At 38.4% G+C, this 24041-nt stretch overlaps 1 protein-coding gene and 1 non-coding gene across 8 annotated transcripts in view; both read right to left on the minus strand.

Moving 5' to 3' along the window:
* NETO2 (neuropilin and tolloid like 2) overlaps nucleotides 1-24041 on the minus strand; it is a 68423-nt gene that overhangs the window by 28177 nt on the left and 16205 nt on the right. For 4 of the 7 annotated variants that reach the window (XM_033218316.1, XM_033218319.1, XM_033218314.1 and 1 more), the window contains exons 5-7: nucleotides 19239-19283; nucleotides 19028-19155; nucleotides 5357-5585 (exon numbers count right to left, since the gene is read on the minus strand). In XM_033218316.1, coding sequence (XP_033074207.1) covers nucleotides 5357-5585; nucleotides 19028-19155; nucleotides 19239-19283 — 402 coding nt within the window. The remainder of the gene's footprint in view (nucleotides 1-5356; nucleotides 5586-19027; nucleotides 19156-19238; nucleotides 19284-24041) is intronic. The other 3 variants (XM_033218317.1, XM_033218320.1, XM_033218315.1) reach the window with 1 other exon arrangement.
* Nucleotides 17292-17396, minus strand: LOC117088933. Its single transcript, XR_004439436.1, has one exon. It is a non-coding gene; the product is annotated as a small nucleolar RNA U13 (small nucleolar RNA).

Below are 24041 nucleotides of genomic sequence, written 5' to 3' on the forward strand. Positions count from 1 at the left end.
GCATCCCAGGGATGAAGCCCACTTGATCATGGTGGATAAGCTTTTTGATGTGCTGCTGAATCCGGTTTGCCAGTATTTTATTGAGAATTTTTGCATCGATGTTCATCAGGGATATTGGTCTAAAATTCTCTTTTTTTGTTGTGTCTCTGCCAGGCTTTGGTATCAGGATGATGTTGGCCTCATAAAATGAGTTAGGGAGGATTCCCTCTTTTTCTATTGATTGGAATAGTTTCAGAAGGAATGGTACCAGCTCCTCCTTGTACCTCTGGTAGAATTCAGCTGTGAATCCATCTGGTCCTGGACTTTTTTTCGTGGGTAGGCTATTAATTGTTGCCTCAATTTCAGAGCCTGTTATTGGTCTATTCAGGGATTCAACTTCTTCCTGGTTCAGTCTTGGGAGAGTGTAAGTGTCCAGGAAATTATCCATTTCTTCTAGATTTTCTAGTCGATTTGCGTAGAGGCATTTATAGTATTCTCTGATGGTTGTTTGTATTTCTGTGGGGTCGGTGGTGATATCCCCTTTATCATTTTTTATTGCGTCTATTTGATTCCTCTCTCTTTTCTTCTTTATTAGTCTTGCTAGCGGTCTGTCAATTTTGTTGATCTTTTCAAAAAACCAACTCCTGGATTCATTGATTTTTTGGAGGGTTTTTTGTGACTCTATCTCCTTCAGTTCTGCTCTGATCTTAGTTATTTCTTGCCTTCTGCTAGCTTTTGAATGTGTTTGCTCTTGCCTCTCTAGTTCTTTTAATTGTGATGTTAAAGTGTCAATTTTAGATCTTTCCTGCTTTCTCTTGTGGGCATTTAGTGCTATAAATTTCCCTCTACACACTGCTTTAAATGTGTCCCAGAGATTCTGGTATGTTGTATCTTTGTTCTCATTGGTTTCAAAGAACATCTTTATTTCTGCTTTCATTTCGTTATGTACCCAGTAGTCATTCAGGAGCAGGTTATTCAGTTTCCATGTAGTTGAGCGGTTTTGATTGAGTTTCTTAGTCCTGAGTTCTAGTTTGATTGCACTGTGGTCTGAGAGACAGTTTGTTATAATTTCTGTTCTTGTACATTTGCTGAGGAGTGCTTTACTTCCAATTATGTGGTCAATTTTGGAATAAGTGCGATGTGGTGCTGAGAAGAATGTATATTCTGTTGATTTGGGGTGGAGAGTTCTATAGATGTCTATTAGGTCCGCTTGGTGCAGAGATGAGTTCAATTCCTGGATATCCTTGTTAACTTTCTGTCTCGTTGATCTGTCTAATGTTGACAGTGGAGTGTTGAAATCTCCCATTATTATTGTATGGGAGTCTAAGTCTCTTTGTAGGTCTCTAAGGACTTGCTTTATGAATCTGGGTGCTCCTGTATTGGGTGCATATATATTTAGGAGAGTTAGCTCTTCCTGTTGAATTGATCCCTTTACCATTATGTAATGGCCTTCTTTGTCTCTTTTGATCTTTGATGGTTTAAAGTCTGTTTTATCAGAGACTAGGATTGCAACCCCTGCTTTTTTTTGTTCTCCATTTGCTTGGTAGATCTTTCTCCATCCCTTTATTTTGAGCCTATGTATGTCTCTGCATGTGAGATGGGTCTCCTGAATACAGCAGACTGATGGGTCTTGACTCTTTATCCAGTTTGCCAGTCTGTGTCTTTTAATTGGAGCATTTAGTCCATTGACATTGAAGGTTAATATTGTTATGTGTGAACTTGATCCTGTCATTATGATATTAACTGGTTATTTTGCTCATTAGTTGATGCAGTTTCTTCCTAGCCTCGATGGTCTTTACATTTTGGCATGTTTTTGCAATGGCTGGTACCGGTTGTTCCTTTCCATGTTTAGGGCTTCCTTCAGGGTCTCTTGTAAGGCAGGCCTGGTGGTGACAAAATCTCTAAGCATTTGCTTATCTGTAAAGGATTTTATTTCTCCTTCACTGATGAACTTAGTTTGGCTGGATATGAAATTCTGGGTTGAAAATTCTTTTCTTTAAGAACGTTGAATATTGGCCCCCACTCTCTTCTGGCTTGTAGAGTTTCTGCCGAGAGATCTGCTGTTAGTCTGATGGGCTTCCCTTTGTGGGTAACCCGACCTTTCTCTCTGGCTGCCCTTAAGATTTTTTCCTTCATTTCAACTTTGGTGAATCTGGCAATTATGTGTCTTGGAGTTGCTCTTCTGGAGGAGTATCTTTGTGGCGTTCTCTGTATTTCCTGAATTTGAATGTTGGCCTGCCCTACTAGGTTGGGGAAGTTCTCCTGGATGATATCCTGAAGAGTGTTTTCCAACTTGGTTCCATTTTCCCCCTCACTTTCAGGCACCCCAATCAGACGTAGATTTGGTCTTTTTACATAATCCCATACTTCTTGCAGGCTTTGTTCATTTCTTTTTCTTCTTTTTTCTTTTGGTTTCTCTTCTCGCTTCATTTCATTCATTTGATCCTCAATCGCTGATACTCTTTCTTCCAGTTGATCGAGTCGGTTACTGAAGCTTGTGCATTTGTCACGTATTTCTCGTGTCATGGTTTTCATCTCTGTCATTTCGTTTATGATCTTCTCTGCATTAATTAGTCTAGCTGTCAATTCTTCCACTTTTTTTTCAAGATTTTTAGTTTCTTTGCGCTGGGTACGTAATTCCTCCTTTAGCTCTGAGAAGTTTGATGGACTGAAGCCTTCTTCTCTCATCTCGTCAAAGTCATTCTCTGACCAGCTTTGATCCGTTGCTGGCGATGGGCTGCGCTCCTTTGCAGGGGGAGATGCGCTCTTATTTTTTGAATTTCCAGCTTTTCTGCCCTGCTTTTTCCCCATCTTTGTGGTTTTATCTGTCTCTGGTCTTTGATGATGGTGACGTACTGATGGGGTTTTGGTATAGGTGTCCTTTCTGTTTGATAGTTTTCCGTCTGACAGTCAGAAGGACTGTCTGTTGGTCTGTTGGAGATTGCTTGAGGTCCACTCCAGACCCTGTTTGCCTGGGTATCAGCAGCAGAGGTTGCCAAAGATAGAATATTGCTGAGCAGCGAGTGTACCTGTCTGATTCTTCCTTTGGAAGTTTCCTCTCAGGGATGACTCCACCCTGTGAGGTGTGGGGTGTCAGACTGCCCCTAGTGGGGGATGTCTCCCAGCTAGGCTACTCAGGGGTCAGGGACCCACCTGAGCAGGCAGTCTGTCCGTTCTCGGATCTCAACCTCCGCGTTGGGAGATCCACGGCTCTCCCCAAAGCTGTCAGACAGAGTCGTTTGCCTCTGCACCGCCCCCGCTGCTTTCCCTATTGGACCTCGGCTGTGGGCTGTCCCCAGAGGTGGAGTCTACAGAGACAGGCAGGTTTCCTTGAGCTGCTGTGAGCTCCACCCAGTTCGAGCTTCCCAGCGGCTTTGTTTACCTACTTAAGCCTCAGCAATGGCGGGCGCCCCTCCCCCAGCCTCGCTGCTGCCTTGCGGATAGATCGCTGCAGATGGCTGTGTTAGCAGTGAGGGAGGCTCCGTGGGCGTGGGACCCTCCCGGCCAGGTGTGGGATATATTCTCCTGGTGTGCCTGTTTCCTTAAAGCGCAGTATTGGGGTGGGAGTTACGCGATTTTCCAGGTGTTATGTGTCTCAGTTCCCCTGGCTAGGAAAACGGATTTCCTTCCCCCTTGCGCTTCCAGGTGAGGCGATGCCTCGCCCTGCTTCAGCTCACGCTGGTCAGGCTGCAGCAGCTGACCAGCACCGATTGTCCGGCACTCCCTAGAGAGATGACCCCAGTACCTCAGTTGAAAATGCAGAAATCACCGGTCTTCTGTGTTACTCGCGCTGGGAGTTGGAGACTGGAGCTGTTCCTATTCGGCCATCTTGCTCCGCCCTCCCTAATTTTTGTATTTTTAGTAGAGATGGGGGTTTCACCACGTTGCCGAGGCTGGTCTCGAACTCCTGACCTCAAGTGATCTGCTGCCTCGGCTTCTCAAAGTGCTGGGATTACAGGCGTGAGCCATGATGCCTGGTCATAATAATAATATTAATATTATAACAACAGAACAAAATAAAATATCCATAAGCCCATACTGATGTAATTATTAATAACTGAATAAGTAAGGAAAAAGGGATAGTTTTTCTCACAGCAGAATGTTAATTAATGTATACAGAAGGAATGATGGAAAAAGAAAATCATGATCAGGTAAACCCTACAGTAGTAACTGTTACAGGCAGAAGCCAACAATGGATGCTAAAATTAGTGGGTGAGGAGATGTCGGCATAGACTCAAAGGGACTTATTAATTAGAAAGGAAAAAAATAGCAACTTTTTAGTGAAGAAAACTGGCAGCACCTTAAGGAAGTGATCAAAGTTAACATTACCAGCAATAAGACAAAATGATACCATGTACCCCTGCTTCACTGACATGATGTAGTTAGAAGAGCACCACAGTTTCTGTGGTATTCCTGACAGAAATACACAGCCTCGGTGGAATCCCTAGGAAACATTAGACAAACTCAAACTGATGGACATTCTACTACACTGGCTAGTACTCTTGACAATGTGCCAAGGAAAGACACAGACAGAGTAACTGTCACAGATGGAGAAGGCTAAGGATACTTGACAACTAAAAGCAATGTGGGAAACTGGATCATAAAAGGACCTTCATGGCAAAACTAGAGATACTGGAATCAGGTCTATAGCTTAGTTAATAATAGTGTTATCTGTGTTAATTTTCAGTTTTATTCCGGCTTTGAGAGATGCTGGCATTAGGGGAATCTGAGTGAATGGCACATAGGGAACTCTATCATTTTTACAATGTTCTGTAAGTTTAAAGTTATTTAAAAAGAAAAAGATCTATGGCATATCTAAATCTTTGATGACCATAGTTTCGTGGATTCATAACTATTCACCAAGCTAAATTAATACTACTAATAAGTTAGAAAATCTTGAGAGAAAGTATAAGTCTTCCCTGTCTGTAATCTCTACCACTTGTTTATACCTTTATAATGAGTGTTCCAATTGATATGTTAACATGGTTTTTTCACCCATGACAGTCCATTCCAAGAGAACAGGGACCAAGATACAGTTGCTTCTACCTTGTGACTTGCATATTTTTGTCAAAAGTAAATGCTGTCTGGTATAGTGCCATGTGCCTGTAGTCCCAGCTACTTGGGAGGGTGAAGCAGAGGATCACTTGAGCCCAGGAGTTTAAGGCCAGCCTGGGCAACAAATCAAGACCCCACCTCCAAAAATTAAATAAAATTTAAAACATTTTAAATTTAATATTCTTGCATTAAAAAGAGCGGTAGTAAAACAAAAAAAAAATACATCCTAAAATAAATATTTTTAAAAAGTAAATGCTGAGTGCATTGTGAATGACTGAAAAATATGTAAAAGATCTCAATACTATAGGAATTATTTACTTACGCTCCACAAAGGAAGTAAAGAGCATTCGAAACCTGCTAAGCCGACTACCTTCATCTGCCCACATTCGAATCACTCCAATTCCTGTTTTAAGCATTACATCATTGGCCACAGTGCTGCAAAACTTGGCCTTCAGGTTTTCAATAGAACTGCTTCCATCATAGACTGCAACGAAGTTTCTCTTGCATTCATTTGAGTGCTCCATTTGATAATCTAGGAACCTCAAATAAATCTGTAGTATTAACACAAAAACACTGCTTTTAAAAAGATACATTAATTTGAATTTTTCTATTTCTATTTTCCACAGACAACATGGTACACCAAATAATAACAGCTGACAGAAAACCATAATAGATAAATGACTGATGCCTAAATAGTTAGAGGAACTAAGATTAATGATCTGTTTCTTTGGTTGTCTTAATAATGGAACCAAGCACTAAGGAACTTACTTTGTGTTTTGTCTATAAAGAGAAGAAACTTTTTGTTCACAAGGCATAACTATCTCACATTTTTCTCATTATAAAAGCAATCTCATGGTACTGGACAGGGGAGAAATAAAATAATCACTCATAATTCTATTATTCCAACAACGCATGTGATTGGTGAGTTTCTTTTCAGTTTTTCTGCACATTTAAAAAACCTGTAAGATATACACATCCTACTTTAGCTGTATCATATAAAAATGTTTTTATCTATACTCTTAGCCATACCTATTCCTGGATGTCCTATTATTTATTTACACAATATCCTACTGTTCTACATGGTTGCTTTATCATTTCACCTCTTAACAACATCTGCATTTTCAGACAGGCAGACATCAACTGTACTATCAAAGGAAGCTCTGTTAGCATCCCCCCATTCAAATTTTACAGCTAAATGGTACTAAGTTATTTCCTAAACACTCTCGATCCATTGTTGTTTGACAATTTCTCTTACATTGTAAACTTGGATTTTAAACATTAATCTCCAGAAGAGCCTAATGAAGTAAGTATCACGCTTTTTTGTGGGCAGACATCAATCTGTCATTCGGTGGCAAGGATTAAACCCAGGTTGGTCTGACTCTAAATGTGCGTCCTTCCCATTCCATGAGGTGCTTTACATACTCACACAGTGTTCCCTGTTTGGGCTCTAGTTGCTCATATGTGACTCTACGATTAAAATAAAATTTGAGTGAGTAAATAAAGATTATCTTTGAATTGCCATTCAAGACATCTAATGAGTATTCACTTCCTAGCTATTACTCTGAGGGAGCAGTATGCCACCCCTACCCTTTAATTCAAAGGGATTAATAAAACAAAAATGTTATGTCATATATTCCCCCCTACTCCACCAAATACCTTGATGGCATAACACTAAGAGAGAACAACTTACAAAATATAGCTTAAAGAATTAAATTTTGACTAAATGATTTTGGTTTATTTGAAATGACTGGTTCACCACTTCTGTAAGAGTGGTGGAAAATCGGTAATGAAATGGGATTTCCAGTTCAAAACTTTACAAAGTCTTCATGCATGTATTTTAACATAGAAGCAATATGTTTTCTTAAATACATCATCAGTTCTCATTAGTTTTCCATAACTTATATAACCCAAACCCTCTGCTCACACTCTGTGGTAGGGAGCACTAATGCTGTAATAACTTCCCTTTTCCACTAGACTGTGATGTCTTCCAATGGAAGGTCACTGGCTCAGTTTCATCCAGCATAATTCTTGCTCATGGCAGGCAATAAGAAAGTGACTGGGCTTGTAAAACTATGACTTGGTAGAAGTATCAGTAAAATAATCAAGCTGTCTGAAGTATTTATATTTACTCTCTGCTTTTCTTTTAATCCAAATAAATACGGTATTATACAAGGCTATAGTAAATGCTCTTCAAAGACATATTTTTTAAAAAACATGAAGTTAAAGATAAATGATAACAAATCATAGCACTTTTCTACTGTAAATACAGCTAAATATTGAATCGTTTAATTCAACAAATTTTTGGGAAATATTCATAACGTGAATCTGACAAATTGAAATGTTGGGAGAAGGGCATAAACTACTTTCTTTTACTCCAGATTGCATGAGAAAGGATCTTTTGCTTACATCTTTTATCAAGTAAGTGACCTCTTACCCTATCCCTGTATCCTACCCAGAGAAGCAGGGCAAGTTACCTGGATGGTGGGAGTTTGGTTTCTTTCTCCCGCCCCCCACAGGAAGTGGGACTGGGTAGGCTGGTCTGCTCTGCAGATGTGAACTTTCCCTGGAGTGGAATGGGCTGTTCTAGACTTCGGTGAGAGGTAGAACTGGTGGGTAAGGAGTTGGCAACACTAATTAGATCATCTCTGCGTTGCTCTCTCTATCCTAGCTTTCACTATAGTAAAGAGGCTTTTCCGACTCCCTACATGCTGACATTTTTATTTCTCAATTAGTTCAGCACTCCAGCAGAGAAAAGGGATGCTATTTATTGGAGCCCCTGAAGACCCCAACAGAAATGAAATCCCCAGAAAGTTACTATCATGAAAAGGCCACTGATAAAAGTGGACTAAAACACTAATTGTATACTCTTAAAACACTGATGCCTTCTTTTGTATATTTGTTTTTAAATATATTTTTAATTTAAAAAATAGAGACAGGGTCTTGCCATATTGTCTAGGCTGGTCTTGAACTCCCGGGCTCGATCCTCCTGCTTTGGTCTCCCAAAGTGCTGGCACTGCAGGCATGGGCCATCATGACTGGCTTCCTTTTTATATTTATAAATGGATATTTTTCTTAAACATCACCCATTAACTAGTTTCTCATATTTAGTATACAAGGGTTATGGTGACCTTTAACATTTAATTTAGATTTCTTAAATAAAACCATCTATTTACACTTTTTTTTGTTTCCTTTTTTTTAGCCAGAGTCTCACTCTGTCTCCCAGGCTGGAGTTCAGTGGCATGATCGCGGCTCTCAGTGCAGCCTCCACCCCCCAGATTCAAGAGATTCTTGTGCTTCAGACTCCTGAGTAGTTGGGACTATAGGTGTGCACCACCACGCCTGGCTAATTTTTTGTATTTTTAGTAGAGACGGGGTTTTGCTATGTTGCCTAGGCTGGTTTCGAACTCTTGACCTCAAGTGATCCACCTGTCTCAGCCTCCCAAAGTGCTGGGTTTATAAGCACGAGCCACTGTGCCTGGCCTATTTACACACTTAAACATTTAAAATTTGATCCAATTCCCATGTCAACTGTATAATTTTTTAAACTTTAAATAACTGATTTACTTTTATTAAAAGCAATACAACATTCTTCTATAGTCAATATTCCAGGTAATACTCCTAAAAAATTTGTGAATATGGAATTATCTTTTCATGGAATATTTCAATTTAGAGTAAGGAGATCTAATAAATATTGTTTAATTTCACTTATTTAATGCACATTTAATATTTTCATACTTACATATCTATAAAAATATGTTGTATTGTTCCATATATTTTAAAACCTCATACCAATAATAGAAATAAATCGCTGTGCATCCATTCTCCTATTGGGCATTTAGCTTGCTTCTACTTTTATTAGCTAATATTGCTGTAAACATTGTTGTCTTCTCATTATGCACAGGTATGGCAATTTCATTTGGGTATAAATCTAGAAGTATACTTGTGTGGTAGCATGTGACCATTTTCAGCTTTACCAGAGCACATGCAAAATAGCTCTCCAAAGTGGTTGTACCAATTTATATATATTTTTTCTCTTTACAGTTGAATTCTAACGAGACAATTTATACTTCTAAAGCAAATTCTTTTGAGTCTGCTTGCTTTACTCAATCCACTACTCAGTCCTTGCTGACACTTCAAGAACAGTTCCACAACTCACTCAAATTCTCCTGTGCTGTTACTGTGCAGTCAAAACCTAGCTCCAGTCTTCATCCCCGGTAAGCAATGATCTGTTCTTTGTCCTGTAGTTCACTTTTTCCAGAATTTCGTATAAATGAAATCACACAGCATGTATCCTTTGAGTCTAGATCATTTCACTTAGCATGATGCATCTGGGGTTAATGCACGTAGCTATAGTTTGTCCCTTTTTATTGTTGACTAGATTTTAATATATGGATGTACCACAGTTTATTTATTTTTTGAGATGGAATTTTCGCTCATCATACAGGCTGGAGTGCGGTAGTGTGATCTGGGCTCACTGCAACTTCCGCCTCCAGGGTTCAAGCAATTCTCCTGCCTCAGCCTCCCAAGCAGTTGGGATTACAGGCACCTGCCACCAGGCCCAGCTAATTTTTTGTATTTTTAGTAGAGATGGGGTTTTACCATGTTAGCCAGGATGGTCTTGAACTCCTGACCTCAAGTGATCCCCCCACCTCCGCCTCCCAAAGTGCTGGAACTATAGGCGTGAACCACCGCACCTGACCTATTCTTTCAAAAGCTAAAGAACACTTGAAACATTTCTAGTTTTTGGTTATTACAGATAAAGTTGTTATGAATATTTACATACAGGTTTTTTCCATGAACATAAGCTTTCATTTCTCCCGGGTACCCATCCAGAAGAGACTGCTGAGTCACATAGTAACTTTATAGGAAACCACCAACCTGTTTCCCAGAGTGGCTCTATCATTTTGCACTCCTACCAGGAATGTATCAGAGTTTCAGCTGCTCTACAGAGTTCCCAGCACTGAGTGATTTTTCTAAATTACAGTTATTCTAACAGAGAATAGTGCCATCTCATTGTGGTTTGAATTTGCATTTTTGTAATGATTAAATCTTCTGTGGTGAAGTATCTGTTAAAATCTGTTTTATAATTAGGTTTTGTTCTTATTGTTGAGTTTTGAGTTCTGGATGAAAGAAATCTTTTCATAGGTGATTTTTTTTTTCTCCCAGTCAGTGGCTTTTTTTTCCCCCCACTCAACAGTGTCTTTCACATAGAAAAGCTTTTTCATTAGTCCAACTTATAATTTTTCTTTTTTTTTCTTTTCTGAGATGGAGTCTTGCTCTGTTGCCCAGGCTGGAGTGCAGTGGCGCGATCTTGGCTTACTGCAAGCTCCACCTCCCGGGTTCACACCACTCTACTGCCTCAGCCTCCCGAGGAGCTGGAACTACAGGTGTCCGCCACCACGCCCAGCTAATTTTTTTAATTTTTAGTAGAGACAGGGTTTTACCATGTTAGCCAGGATGGTCTCAATCTCCTGAGCTTGAGATCCGCCCGCCTCAACCTCCCAAAGTTCTAAGACTACAGGTGTGAGCCACCACACCCAGCCTAAATTTTTCTTTTATGGATACTCTTTCAGTGTTGCATCTAAGAACTCTTTGTCTAACCCAGTAAGATTCTTTTCATATATTCTCCTCTAAATGTTTTATAATTTTACATCTATGTCCATGATTTATTTTGAGTTAATTTTTAAATACAGTGTTGGGTGTAGGTGAGAGTTCATTTTTTTTTTCTTTGAATATGGAGGTCCAATTGTTCCAGCACCATCTGTTAAAGACTATCCTTTCTCTACTCAATTTCCTTTCAATGTCAAAAAATCAATGAACCATATTTGCATCAATCTAATCTCTGGACTATCCTGTTCCATTGATCTGTGTGTCCTTTGTCAGTACTACATTCTTGGTTATTGAAGCTTCACAGTAAGTCTTGAAATCAGGTAATGAGTCTTTCATGTTTGTTGTTTTTCAGAATAATTTTGGCTTTTGTAATCCCTTGCTTTTCCATTATGTTCTAGAATCAGTTTGTCAATCTTTACAAAAAATATAGCTGTGATTTTGATTGAAATTGTATTCATCTGTGTAGATCATTTTCATAAGAACTGACATTTTAGCACTACTGGGCCTATTAATACATTGACACAGTATATCTATTTATTTAGGTCATCTCTGAATATTTTCATTATGGTCTTCTAAGTTTTCAGTTTACAGATATTACACATTTTTTTTTGGTGGAGTAATATTTTAAATGGTACTGTTTTCTTAATTTTGAACTCCAATTTTCATTGCTAGTATATACAAATTCAATTGATTTTTTTTTTCTTGAGACAGAGTCTCAGTTTGTTGTCCAGGCTGGAGTGCAGTGGTGTGCTCTTGGCTCACTGCAGCCTCCACCTCCTTGGCTGAAGTGATCCTCTCACCTCAGCCTCCTGGGTAGCTGGGACTACAGGTGCAGCCACCATGCCCGGCTAATTTATATATTTTTATTTATATATATTTTGTTTTTTTTTTTACAGAGGCCGGGTTTCGTCAGGTTGCCCGGGCTGGTCTTGAACCAAGTGATCCGCCTGCCTTGGCCTCCCAAAGTGCTGGGATTACAGGCGGAGTCACAGTGCCTGACCTGCAATTGATTTTTGTATACTGGTCTTCCATCTTGCAATCTTGCAAATCTGATATATTTGTTCCAGGAGCTTTTTAGATGCTATGGAAATTTTTATATAGACAATGATATCTTCAAAAAGATTGATTTCTTCTTTTTCAGTCTGTATGCCTTTTTGTACTGGCTACAACTTCTAGTATAACATTGAATAGGACTTAGCTTGCTACTGATTTTGAAGGGGAAAGAATTCAGGTTTTCACCATTAAGTATGGTGTCAGCTGTAGGGTTTTCTGCTTCTTTTTTTTTTTTTCCCTAAGAGACAGGGTCTTACTATGATGTCCAGGCTGGCCTTGAACTCCTGAGCTCAAGCGATTCCCAATCTCTTGTATCAGCCTCCTTAATAACTGGAACTATGGGTGCTTGCCATTGTGTCTGCTTTAGCTGGTAGGTTTTTGTAGATACCTTTCATCAGGTTATGGAAGTCCCTTCTGTTCCTGTTTCTGAGGCTTTTTATCATGAATGGGTGTTGAGTTTTAATGAATGGAGACAATCAGTTTTCTTTAGTCTTTATAGTGAATTACATTGATTTTTCTTTTTTTTTTTTTTGAGACGGAGTCTCGCTCTGTCACCCAGGCTGGAGTGCAGTGGCTGGATCTCAGCTCACTGCAAGCTCCGCCTCCCAGGTTTACGCCATTCTCCTGCCTCAGCCTCCCGAGTAGCTGGGACTACAGGCGCCCGCCACCTCGCCCAGCTAGTTTTTTGTATTTTTTAGTAGAGACGGGGTTTCACTGGGTTAGCCAGGATGGTCTTGATCTCCTGACCTCGTGATCCGCCCGTCTCGGCCTCCCAAAGTCCTGGGATTATAGGCTTGAGCCACCGCGCCTGGCCATACATTGATTTTTCAAATGTTGAACCAGACTTGCATTCCTGAGATAAACCACACTTTACTATTATGTATTTTTTTATATTGCTGAATTAGATTTGCTAATATTTTATTGAAATTTTTGCATCTATTTTCTTGATGAATACTGATCAATAGTTTCCTGATAATATCTCTTTGTCTGTTGGTATCAGGGTAATGCTTGTCTTACAAAGTAAGTTTAGAAATGTTCTCTGCTCTTTCATTTCCTGGACGATACTAAAGAATTAGCATTATATCCAAGCCTGTAATCCCAGCACTTTGGGAGGCCGAGACGGGCGGATCACGAGGTCAGGAGATCGAGACCATCCTGGCGAACACAGTGAAACCCCGTCTCTACTAAAAATACAAAAAACTAGCCGGGCGAGGTGGCGGGCGCCTGTAGTCCCAGCTTCTCGGGAGGCTGAGGCAGGAGAATGGCGTAAACCCGGGAGGCGGAGCTTGCAGTGAGCTGAGATCCGGCCACTGCACTCCAGCCTGGGCGACAGAGCGAGACTCCGTCTCAACAAAAAAAAAAAAAAAAAAAAAAAAGAATTGGCATTATATCTTCCTTGAATGTTTGGTACAATTTGCCAGTGAACCCATCTAGGCCTAGAGTTTTCTTTGTTAGAAGATGTTTATTAATTCATTTTTGAATAAGCATAGGATGATTTGGGTTGTGTATTTCTACTGGGATATGTTTGGGCAGTTGTGTAGCTCAAGAGATTTATCCATCTCATCAAAGTCATCTGATTTTCTGGCATAGAGCTGTTCCCGGTATTTTCTTACTCCTTTTAAGGTTGGTGGGGTCTGTAGTGATATCCTCTCTTTCATTCCTGATACTGGTAAAATAGTTGAAATTTACCCAGATATTTACCATTCGTTTCCCTTTAGTCATGAAGTTTCAAGATTTTTTTCTAGTATCATGTATTTTATCTAAATAACTTCCTTTATAGCAAGTGCATAGGTGATAAATCCTCTTCGTTTTATCATTCTTGAAAGAAGTTTTGCAGGGTATAAAATTTGGACTTCACAGTTCCCCTTACTGCCCATCCCAGCATGTGAAGATTCTGATACACTACCTTTGGCTTCCATCATTTCTAAAGAGAAAAAATAGTCATTCAAATCACTGCTCCCTTATACAAGATGCATCATTTTTCTCTGGTAGACCTCAAGATCTCAATCTTTGATTTCCAGTAATTTGATTTTGATGTGTGCAGGTATTGCTTTTTTTGTTTATCCTATTTGGTGTTCACTGAGTTCCTTAAATCTCTAGATATATGTCCTTCATCAAGTTTGGGGCTTTTTAGCAATTTTTTCTTCAAATATTTATTCTGTGACAATCTCTTCTCTCGCTAGGACTTAAACAACACAAATGTTAGGCCCTTTGAAACTGTCCCATGGACAGTTTTCAATCTTTTTTCCTCTGTACTTCAGATTGGATAATTTCTACTGACTCATCTTCAAGTTCAGTGACTTTCTATTTTCTCCATTTTTCTATTGAGCCCATACAGTGATTATTTGTTAAAAATTCAGATTTTTCTTTTACTTCTAAATTTTTCACTTAAAAATTATTTTATTTCTCTGCTGAGTCCTATTTTCCTACTCTGAGAGTGTTTACTGCCATCTCATGAAGCATGGTTCTATCATTGCTTTAGAATTTTTGATAATTCTGGCTGGGCATGGTGGCTAACATCTATAATCCTAGCACTTTGGAAGGCCGAGGCAGGAGGATCACTTGAGCTCAGGAGTTTGAGACCAGCCTAGGCAACATTGTGAGACCCCATTTCTATTAAAAACATTTTTTTAAATTAAAAAAAGATCTTTGGATAGTTCTTAATATTTGGGTTAGGGTTGGGATCTATTGATTGCCTTTCATTAAAAATTAACCAGATTTTCCTAGTTCTCTGTAATTTTTCATTGTATCTTGGACATTTAAAATATTATGCTGTGTGACTTGGATCCTGTTAAAAATCCCTGGAGGATGTAGTTTTTTGTTATTTCTTTTGGTTCTGCAGACAACTAGGTTGCATTCAGACCACAAATTCTGTCTCTTTTTGTTTGGATGGTGGTCCCAATGTTCAAAGACTTTGCTGTGCTGGGTAGGCTTGCCCAGCGTGTGACCCACTCAGGGACTTAGAGGTGGTTTATACTGTAACGTGGTTCCTAACACTGCTGCCATGTTTCCCTGGATCTGTTCCACATGCAGGCACCTCAGAAGGAAAGTCTGCATTAGTGTTTCCCTGCTCTAGCTCTCTCCCCTCCAAGACTTCCTTCATATTCTCCAGATGACAACATGGTCTCTTGTACCTAGTTCCTCCGGCCAGAAAGACAAGTTTTCCTTAGAATTTTAGTCTCCTAACCTGTTGTAAGTTCTGATTAAGAAAGAAAAAAACAGGGATTCCCTCTATACTCTCCAAACATCACCATTTATACCCTTTACAAATCTACTGACAAATCATTATTTATAATATTATCTTATGATAGTCTAAAACATTTATTACAATTTCAAAATATGCAAAAATAGACAAAATATATCTGTGTATCATCCAGCTTCCAACTTCAGCAATTATAACGTAGCCAATCTTATTTTATCTGTCTTTCCTCACTTCTAACTCTTACATACTAGAGACAAATCTCAAGACATTAAATCATTGTATCTGTAAACATTTCTGTATCACTAAAGCCACTTAAAAAATAATCTTTATCCTATTATCAAACCAAACAAATGAATAACTTAATATTAAATACCAGTGTTCAAACTTCTACACACCTCTTAATGTCATCAGTTCCCTCCATTTACATTTTGTTTGAATCAGTAAGTTCACTTGACTTTTATATCTCTTTTAATCTATAGGTTCTTGTTTTTCCTTTTCCCCCCACTGCCATTTATTAATTAAAGAAACACAGTTTCTCTCCTCTCTTGTTCGGCAGGTCTACTTTCTAGTTGGTTTGTCTCATAATAGTTTTAAAGCCTTGCTGTAGTTGATTTATAACTTTTCTATTTCTAATATTATTTATGTCTTTTTTTTCCTTTTTTTTTTTTGAGACAGAGTCTTGCACTATTGCCCAGGCTGGAGTGCAGTGGCATGAACTCGGCTCACTGCAAGCTCCGCCTCCTGGGTTCACGCCATTCTCCTGCCTCAGCCTCCCGAGTAGCTGGGACTACAGGCGCCCGCCACCATGCCCAGATAATTTTTTGTACTTTTAGTAGAGATGGGGTTCACCGTGTTAGCTGGGATGGTCTTAATCTCCTGACCTCGTGATCCATCCGCCACTGCCTCCCAAAGTGCTGGGATTACAGGCATGAGCCACTGTGCCTGGACTATTTATGTCTTTTTTTCCTAGATCAATCTTGGCAGAAGTCTGCCTGTTGTTACCTTTTACAAAGAGCCCATGTCAGGCCTCATTGATTTATTCTTTTTGTATCTTCATTTTTTAAAAAAATTTCTGTTTTATGATTGCCCTTTATTTGGATTTTTCTTTTAATTTCTGGAGTCTTAACTAAATTTCAGTCTTTTTTCTCAAAGTACGGTTTTAGCTGTACCCCACAGTTTTTTTATATGTAGTATTTTCATTAATGCATTTTAAATGTATTCAAATTTTCACACTGATTTCTTCTGTGCCTTTATTACTAAGTGGTATATTATTATATTTCCAAACATATGGAGTTTTAAAGTAATCTTTGGTTGCTGATTCCTGGTTTAATTGCATTTTTGTCACAGGATGCTCTGCATATACGTTCAGACTTCCTTTGTTAGCTGAGCACGTGTATCTATTTTGATAAATGTTTTATGAATGCTAGTAGAGAATGCCTATTCTCTGGATGTTGGGAGCAAGATAGCATGTCCATTAAGCACATACTGTGTTATTTAAATCTTTTGGGCCATATTAACTTTTTGTATGCTTGACCTGTGAATTACTAAGAAGTAAAAAAAAAATTACCGACTGTGTTGTGGATTTGTCAATTTTCCTTGACAATCAGCAATCTAGGTTTTGTGCATTTTAAGGCTACATTAATATCTGAGATTTATCTAGTGAGAGAGTGACATTATTGATTTCTGTTTTAATAGTTACATCAGCTCTTTTTTGACATTTGTCTGTTCTTTCCTAGTTCTGTATTTTCAAATTTTCCTGTAATTATCCTGTAAACAAGATATATTTGGATTTTAATTGTAGCATTTAATTCATGTATTATTTTGCAGAGAAACACCTTAATTTTGCCCTCATTATTTTTTATTTTTATGGGTATATAATAGATGTATGTATTTATGGGGTGCCTGAGATATCATGATATAGGTATACAGTACATAATAATTACATCAGGATAAATGGGGGATCCATCATCTCAAGTATTTATCATGTGTTACAAATGACCCAATTACGCTCTTAAACTGTACAATAAATTGTTGACTGTAGTCACTCTGTTGCGCTATCAAATACCAGATATTAATTCTATCTAATTATACTTTTGTACTCATTAACCATCCCTGCATCCCCGCCACTGCCTTCATTCTTAAATAACAATGAACACTCTTAACACTATGAAGACATTATTCTATTGTCTCGGGCTTCTATTTTGCTATTGATAATTCTGGTGTCAATCTTAATAGCATCCTTTTGTAGACTATTTTCTCTGTTGTTTAAAAACTTTTCTCCTTGTCTGTGGGGTACAATGTCAGTGTCACTTAAATTTTTTTTTCCTGCTTGGGAGTCACCCTGTGTCATGCTTTTCATCAGTTCTTGAAATTTTCTTTTTTTTCCTTTTCACATCAGATAGGCAATGTGCCGACATGGTAACAAGGCTGCAGGGAGGCGCACATCACGTGTGTGTGAACACCTGGGCATCAGGCTTACTTACACACTACAGAGTATCAGTTATGGAAAATCCTAATAAACTGCCACCTCTTCCAGCTATATGCTCTGGGTAATTTCCTCAGATACATCTTTTAATAGCCACACTTTTAACTTATAGACCTCCTATTTGGTTATTTTAAAAATGGACGTGGTCATTTTTCTTTCTCATCTGTTTCCTTCTTGGAGGATACGTGAAACACTCAAGTTCTTGGAGATCTAAGGAACTCCTTCCTGTTTGTTATGTTGGTGAACTCGTCCCCATGGTGGGCTGTGAGCATAGGGGTTTCAGAATCTGGGGGCTGTGAGCTGACCTGCAGCAGTGTTTCATCCATGCCAACCCTGCAGCTTTCTTGGTGACTTTTAGATTTATTTTTGCCAGGTGACTCAAAGGTTTAATGCACCCAGGACCATTTTGTTAGTTTTTGGACTTAGTGACTCCTGGGTTGAGCAGGGAATGTAAATACATTTCTCAAACCCTAATAAAGGCAGGGTTTCTAAGTATAAAGCTAGGGGGGACCCCAGCCTCACCCCCAACCTCACCCTGAGACTAAACCCAGAAAAACAAGTTTGTCATCAGTATGTGGCAGTGAAACATTTTTTCTAATCTATGCTTTCATGTGAGTTGCCACCCTTTGAGGGCTCCAGCTTCATGTGAGTCTCATAAAGGCCATGTGAACCCCAGGACTCTTCTTTTCTCAGTATGGGAATTAAAAGGAAGCTCTCAGTATGTCTACCCCTGTGCCGTAACAGGTTATGAAAATCAGCCAGGGGCATCTGTAACATCAATTTCAATTTATTAATTTATAGTTCTGTCTCTTCATTTCTCACCCATAAGCATTACCCTCTTTTTCTCCTTCCTGGAGCTTACACATATGCTTTTAAAAGAATTATTTGCCATATTTTACCCAATGTTTCCACGTGTCTTCTAGCAGATGGGTTTTCAGGTTACTTTATCTATCATATCACCCAATCTTTAAATCTGATTTTCATGATTCTTGAGAGGTATGTTTTCCCACCCTCTCTCCTCTTTTCCCTCTTTTTACATAATACGCATTAAATATAATTTTAACTCTGTTGATATTCCTAGAAGTATAAATTAAACGCAGAAGTAGTCAGTATCCAGACTCAATCTGTCGGAGTTATTTAAAAACATCCTTCCCTGCAGTTCTTTCCAATAAAAGCGCCCCATGAGTAGCACAGGACAGCAGGGTAAGAACAGACTTGACACATTTGCGTTTCGTTTATAGATTGCTACGACCAACTCTGTAACTTTTGAGAACACACTTTCACCTCTTGTGGCCTATTTTCCTCCTCATAAAGATGTTAATGAATCTATAATCATGCTGATCAATATGCACACCCACCAATTGGGAACTGACAGGTCTTAAGAATCTTAATCTTTTATAACTGAGAATCTTAATATACATGTAATATTCCTGAATAATTTCAGGAATTCCAGTTTATTTAACTATAATAATGCTGGGATCTTAGTAGGTGCCAATAAAGTAAGCGAAATAAAATACATTTTAAAAAGTTGCAATATCAGTTTATGTAGTCAATAAATATTTTCACAAACCAAAATAACATATTTTGCAAATCATGCCATATCATGATGTTCTTCTCTGAAGAGACTCAATACATAATAATACCTTAGCTTTTGGAGTGGCTTTAATGGTCCAGATGCAATCAACGGCTTGGCCTGGTTTTGTTTTCTCCTCTTGTTCTACCTGACTAGAGCGCACTATTCCATCAGCTCCCGAGAGCTCGAACTGACAATCTAGAAGGAATACATGAAAGGTGTTCAAAGGAACATAAGACTGATCAAAAATGCCAAGAGGAACAAGTGGTAATATACTAAACCTGGAATGGGATTTAAAATACCTCCTAGGTAAGTAAAATCTGGATCTGTAACAGAAAAAAGAAGAAAGTCATCAGTACTGAGATAGTTACTTTAAGCTTTGATGTCTTACATTACATCTAACACTCCATTTCATAGCAAGGTAAGAGAAGCTTTCATTGGTGAAAACAACACATCATTGCTCATTTATGAGCTCACTTACAGGATCGACATTTATTTTATCACATTTATATTTTTGATTCCATAGTGAATAATTTATTTATGCTACTTGAAAACCCACATTAGCTATCAGAGCTCAACAGGTAAACAGAACATCACCCATACAATATAATAGAATATTATTCGGCCTTAAAAAGGAATGAAGTTCCCTTCTCCTGAAGCATGTTAAAATTTGTCTTCTAAACTTTGGCATGGATGGTGGTGATGCTTGCGTAATACTGTGAATGTACTTAATGCCACTGAATTACACACTTAAAAATGGTTAAACAGAGCTGGGCATGGTGGCTCATGCCTGTAGTCCCAGCAACTTGGGAAGCTGACCTGGGAGGAACTTTTGAGCCCAGGAGATTGAGGCTGCAGTAAGCAGAGATAGCACCATTGCCCTCCAGCCTAGGTGACAAAATGAGTCTTTAAAAAAAAAAAAAAGGTTAAAGGGTAAATTTTATTATGGATATTTTATCACAATAAAAATAATTTTTAGAAATTACAAACACAGGTATCTTTAAACAATTATTTTAAAGTTCAGATAGAACCTGTGTATATACCCAACTGCCAGAATAAAAAAAAATTGCTGGATAGTCTAAAATGTCTCAGATTTTTGGAAAATCTATTTGTTTATTTTTATTTTTTTGAGATGGAGTTTCACACTGTTGTCCAGGCTGGAGTGCAATGGCTCAATCTCTGCTTACTGCAACCTCTGCCTCCTGGGTTCAAGCGATTCTCCTGCCTCAGCCTCCCAAGTAGCTGGGATTACAGGCGCCCACCACCACGCCCAGCTAATTTTTTATATTTTTAGTAGAGACAGGGTTTCACTATGTTGGTCAGGCTGGTCTCAAACTCCTGACCTCGTGATCCGCCTGCCTTGGCCTCCCAAAGTGCTGGGATTACAGGTGTGAGTCACCACACTTGGCCTGGAAAATCTATTTCAATTCACAATTTAATTGTGTACAACTAGAGGCTCAATTTCTGTTAAAACTGTTGTCTTTAATTCCAGACACTTTAGGAAGTCATCAAATTACATATTTTAAAAAGTGGAAAAAAATTATTAGCTTATGTAGAATATATTTCAGCAACTGTTCTTTTTTAACTTTATAAACAAAACTCATCCTTGCTAAAAGAGGACAACAGACGCTTTGGCTCTTTTGCAGAGAAATGTCAAAGAGAAATTTAAATCTTAAACAGCATGACGGAGGGGAATCACTGGAACTGTCTGGCAAATTAATCAGAACTAGTTCACATGTATTCCAGAAATCTAGGATATTGTCATTATTGTATTAAAATGTCCATAATTATCCCAATTACATCCAGGAACTAACAACCCATTAAGAGCCTCTGCCTCAGTAAATATCACCAATAGCTTAGAGAATTTCATTAAAAAAATACGAATTTCTCACCATTGTTAATAGGTTTCTTCCAGAATTACCAACTCCTAGACAAAACTTATTTTATTAACATGACTTGAAATAACATCAGACAGAGATATATTTAGCTAATTATGCATTGCCTATTTATTTTGACATGTGTTGGCTTTCTCTTTTAGTGATAAAATTGTGGACTTCTCATCCACATTTTTTTTTAATAAGGCTTTTCTTCAATGTGACCTCATCCACATTATAAAGGTGACATGATAAGAGTAGGAAGTATTGCCTAGTGAATTGCAATCTAGTCCTGGATATGCCATTCTATGAACTAAGAAAATCACTTAATCTCTGACTCAGTTTCCTCATCTGTAAAATATTATATAATCCTCCTGACATTACTGTCATTAGCATAAAATTAAATATAATGTCTATCAAAACTGTGAAGCACTATAAAATGCAAATGAAAGGTGATAAACTCTAGAAATCCTAAGCATTTTGTTATACTTTGTCTATATTTTAACTATAGGCCATTTAAAGTTGCTCTCATGATCTATAACATGAATAGAGGAAAAAGAGCTACTTGACTCCAAAGTATCTTTACATACGAAGTTGGCTGATTTTGTTTTTAAATATTTAAAAACACTATTCAAATAAGTGTATTCTTTGGATGTCTTTTTCTGTCAAGTAGTCTAAACTTATGTACAGCCATCACCTATTGTAAATGTCTTCATGACACTAATGTTTCAACTACTTTAGTCAGTTGATTTAGTTAATAAAAATAAAACACCTAACCAATTTAATCCAATCAGTCATTTTGATATAAACTATTGGTTCTCAAACTCCTGTGGACTATTTCACAAGGCAGGGCATCCTGTGTATCTTTCTTTTCCCTGCCACTGTGAAAAAACAGCTTACTAGCTACTAGTCTTTTTTTGAGACAGATTCTTGCTCTGTTGCCCAGGCTGGAGTACAGTGGTGTAATCTTGGCTCTCTGCAACCTCCACCTCCCAGGTTCAAGCGATTCTCCTGCCTCAGCCTCCCAAGTGGGTGGGATTACAGACATGCACCACCACACCCAGCTAATTGTATTTTTAGTAGAGATGGGGTTTTGCCATGTTGGCCAGGCTGGTCTCAAACTCCTGACCTCATGTGATCCACCCACCTCAGCCTCTCAAAGTGCTGGGATTACAGGTGTAAGCCACTGCACCCGGCCGCTATTACTTTTTAATTGTGGTAAATTATACATAACATAAAATTCATAATGTTGCTCTTTTTTAAGAGATAGGGTATTGCTCTGTCACCTAGGCTGGAGTGCAGTGGTGTGATCATAGCTCACTATAACTTTGAACTTCTGGGCTCAAGCAATCCTCCAGCCTCAGCCTCCCGAGTAGCTGGGATGACAGGTGTGCACCACATGCCTGGCTCCACCATTTTTAAGTTTACAATTCAGTGGCATTAAGCATATTTATAATGTTGTACAACCATCACCATTTTTTTATTTTCAGAATTATTAATCATCCCAAGCTGAAAGTCTACACCCATTAAACATTAACTCCCCTTCCCCGTTCCCCTACATACCCTGATAACCATTCCACTTTCTGTTTCTATGAATGTTACTCCTTTAGATACCTTATATAAATGGAGTCACATTTGTGTCTTTGCTTCTGGCTTATCTCATTTAGCATAATGTTTCAAGGTTCATCCATGTTGTGGCATGTATTAGAATTTACTCAAATGAATTAACTCATGTCCACACAAAAACCTGCACATGAATAGCAGCTTTATTCATAATTGCTAAAATGTGGAAGCAACCAAGATGTCCTTCAGTAGAATGGATACACAAACCATGGTACATCTAGACAATGAAGTATTATTTGGTGTGAAAAATGAGCTATCAAGCCACAAAAAGACATGGAGGAATCTTATATGCATACTGCTAACTGGAAAAGGCTCCATACTGTATGATTCCAGTTACATGACATTCTGGAAATACCAAAACTAGGGAGATACTGAAGAGAACAGCAATTGCCAATGGTTTGGGGAAAGGGAAGGATGAACAGGCAGAGTACAGGGGACTGTTAGGGCAGTGGGACTGTTCTGTATGGTTCTATAAGGGCGGATATATGTCATCATGCATTTGTCAAAACCCACAGAGCACACCCTACCACGAATGAACCCTAATGTCAACTATAGGCTTTGGGTGATAATGATGCATGGATGTTGGCTCATCATTGGTAACAAACGCACCACTCTCATGCAAGATGCTGATGGAAAGGGAGGCAGGAGGCTTATGGTGACTCTACTTCCTGTGTAATTTTGCTGGGAACCTAAAATTGTTCTAAAAAATAAAGTCTATTAGACAAATTTTACTTTTTGGAAATATCCTTTTGGCATTGAGCAAATAAATACTTGTTTGGCTATGGGGATTATAGAAAAAAAATTTAAAAAGAGCAGATATATACTGAAGCAAAGCTTAAAATTTCCTACATGAGTACTGACAGGGAAAAAAAAGGTTGTTTATGTTTTTCAGGCAAAAAAGCAGATAATAAAGTTACATGTGTACCATAATCCCAATCCTGTATAACAAAAAAAAAAACATATAGAAAAACACTGGAAAGGATATACACCAAATTGTTAACACTGATTTCATATACAGGGTGGAAGGAAGAATTATGGATATTTTCTTTTGATTTCAATGTTTTAATTTTTTCCAGTTAAATTTCTTGCATGAAAAATAAATAAAAGCAAAAAGATCATACAGTTGTTTTACTGTTATTTTTTCATCTCGTTAGTGTGTAAGCTTGGTGAAGACAGGAACAATAACTTGCACATCTCTGTGTTTCTGCATTAGGGATATGTACGTGCCATAATGGACAGGGCTTTACAGTTCTCAGAGTGTTCTCACCTACTGTGAGGCAGGTAACAAGATGGAGGAGGCTGATGGCACAGTAGCCCCCCAGTATACACACACTGGAATCCCCATAACCTGTGAGTAGTAGGGTGCATATATATACACGTATATATACGTATATATATATGTATATATGTATATGCAGTTTTTAAAAAGAGTAAATATTACAAGGTAAAAGATGCCATTAGGTTAAGGATCTTGAAAAGAGTAGAAAGAGGCTGAGACTGAAGTGATGTGGCCACAGCCCAGGAAGACTGGGGCACCCACTGGAGGCTGGAAGAAGCAAAGACCAGATTCTCCCCCAGGTTCCTAAA

The sequence above is a fragment of the Trachypithecus francoisi genome, unplaced genomic scaffold (assembly GCF_009764315.1).
Source record: "Trachypithecus francoisi isolate TF-2019V2 unplaced genomic scaffold, Tfra_2.0 Lachesis_group10, whole genome shotgun sequence".
Taxonomy (NCBI): domain Eukaryota; kingdom Metazoa; phylum Chordata; class Mammalia; order Primates; family Cercopithecidae; genus Trachypithecus; species Trachypithecus francoisi.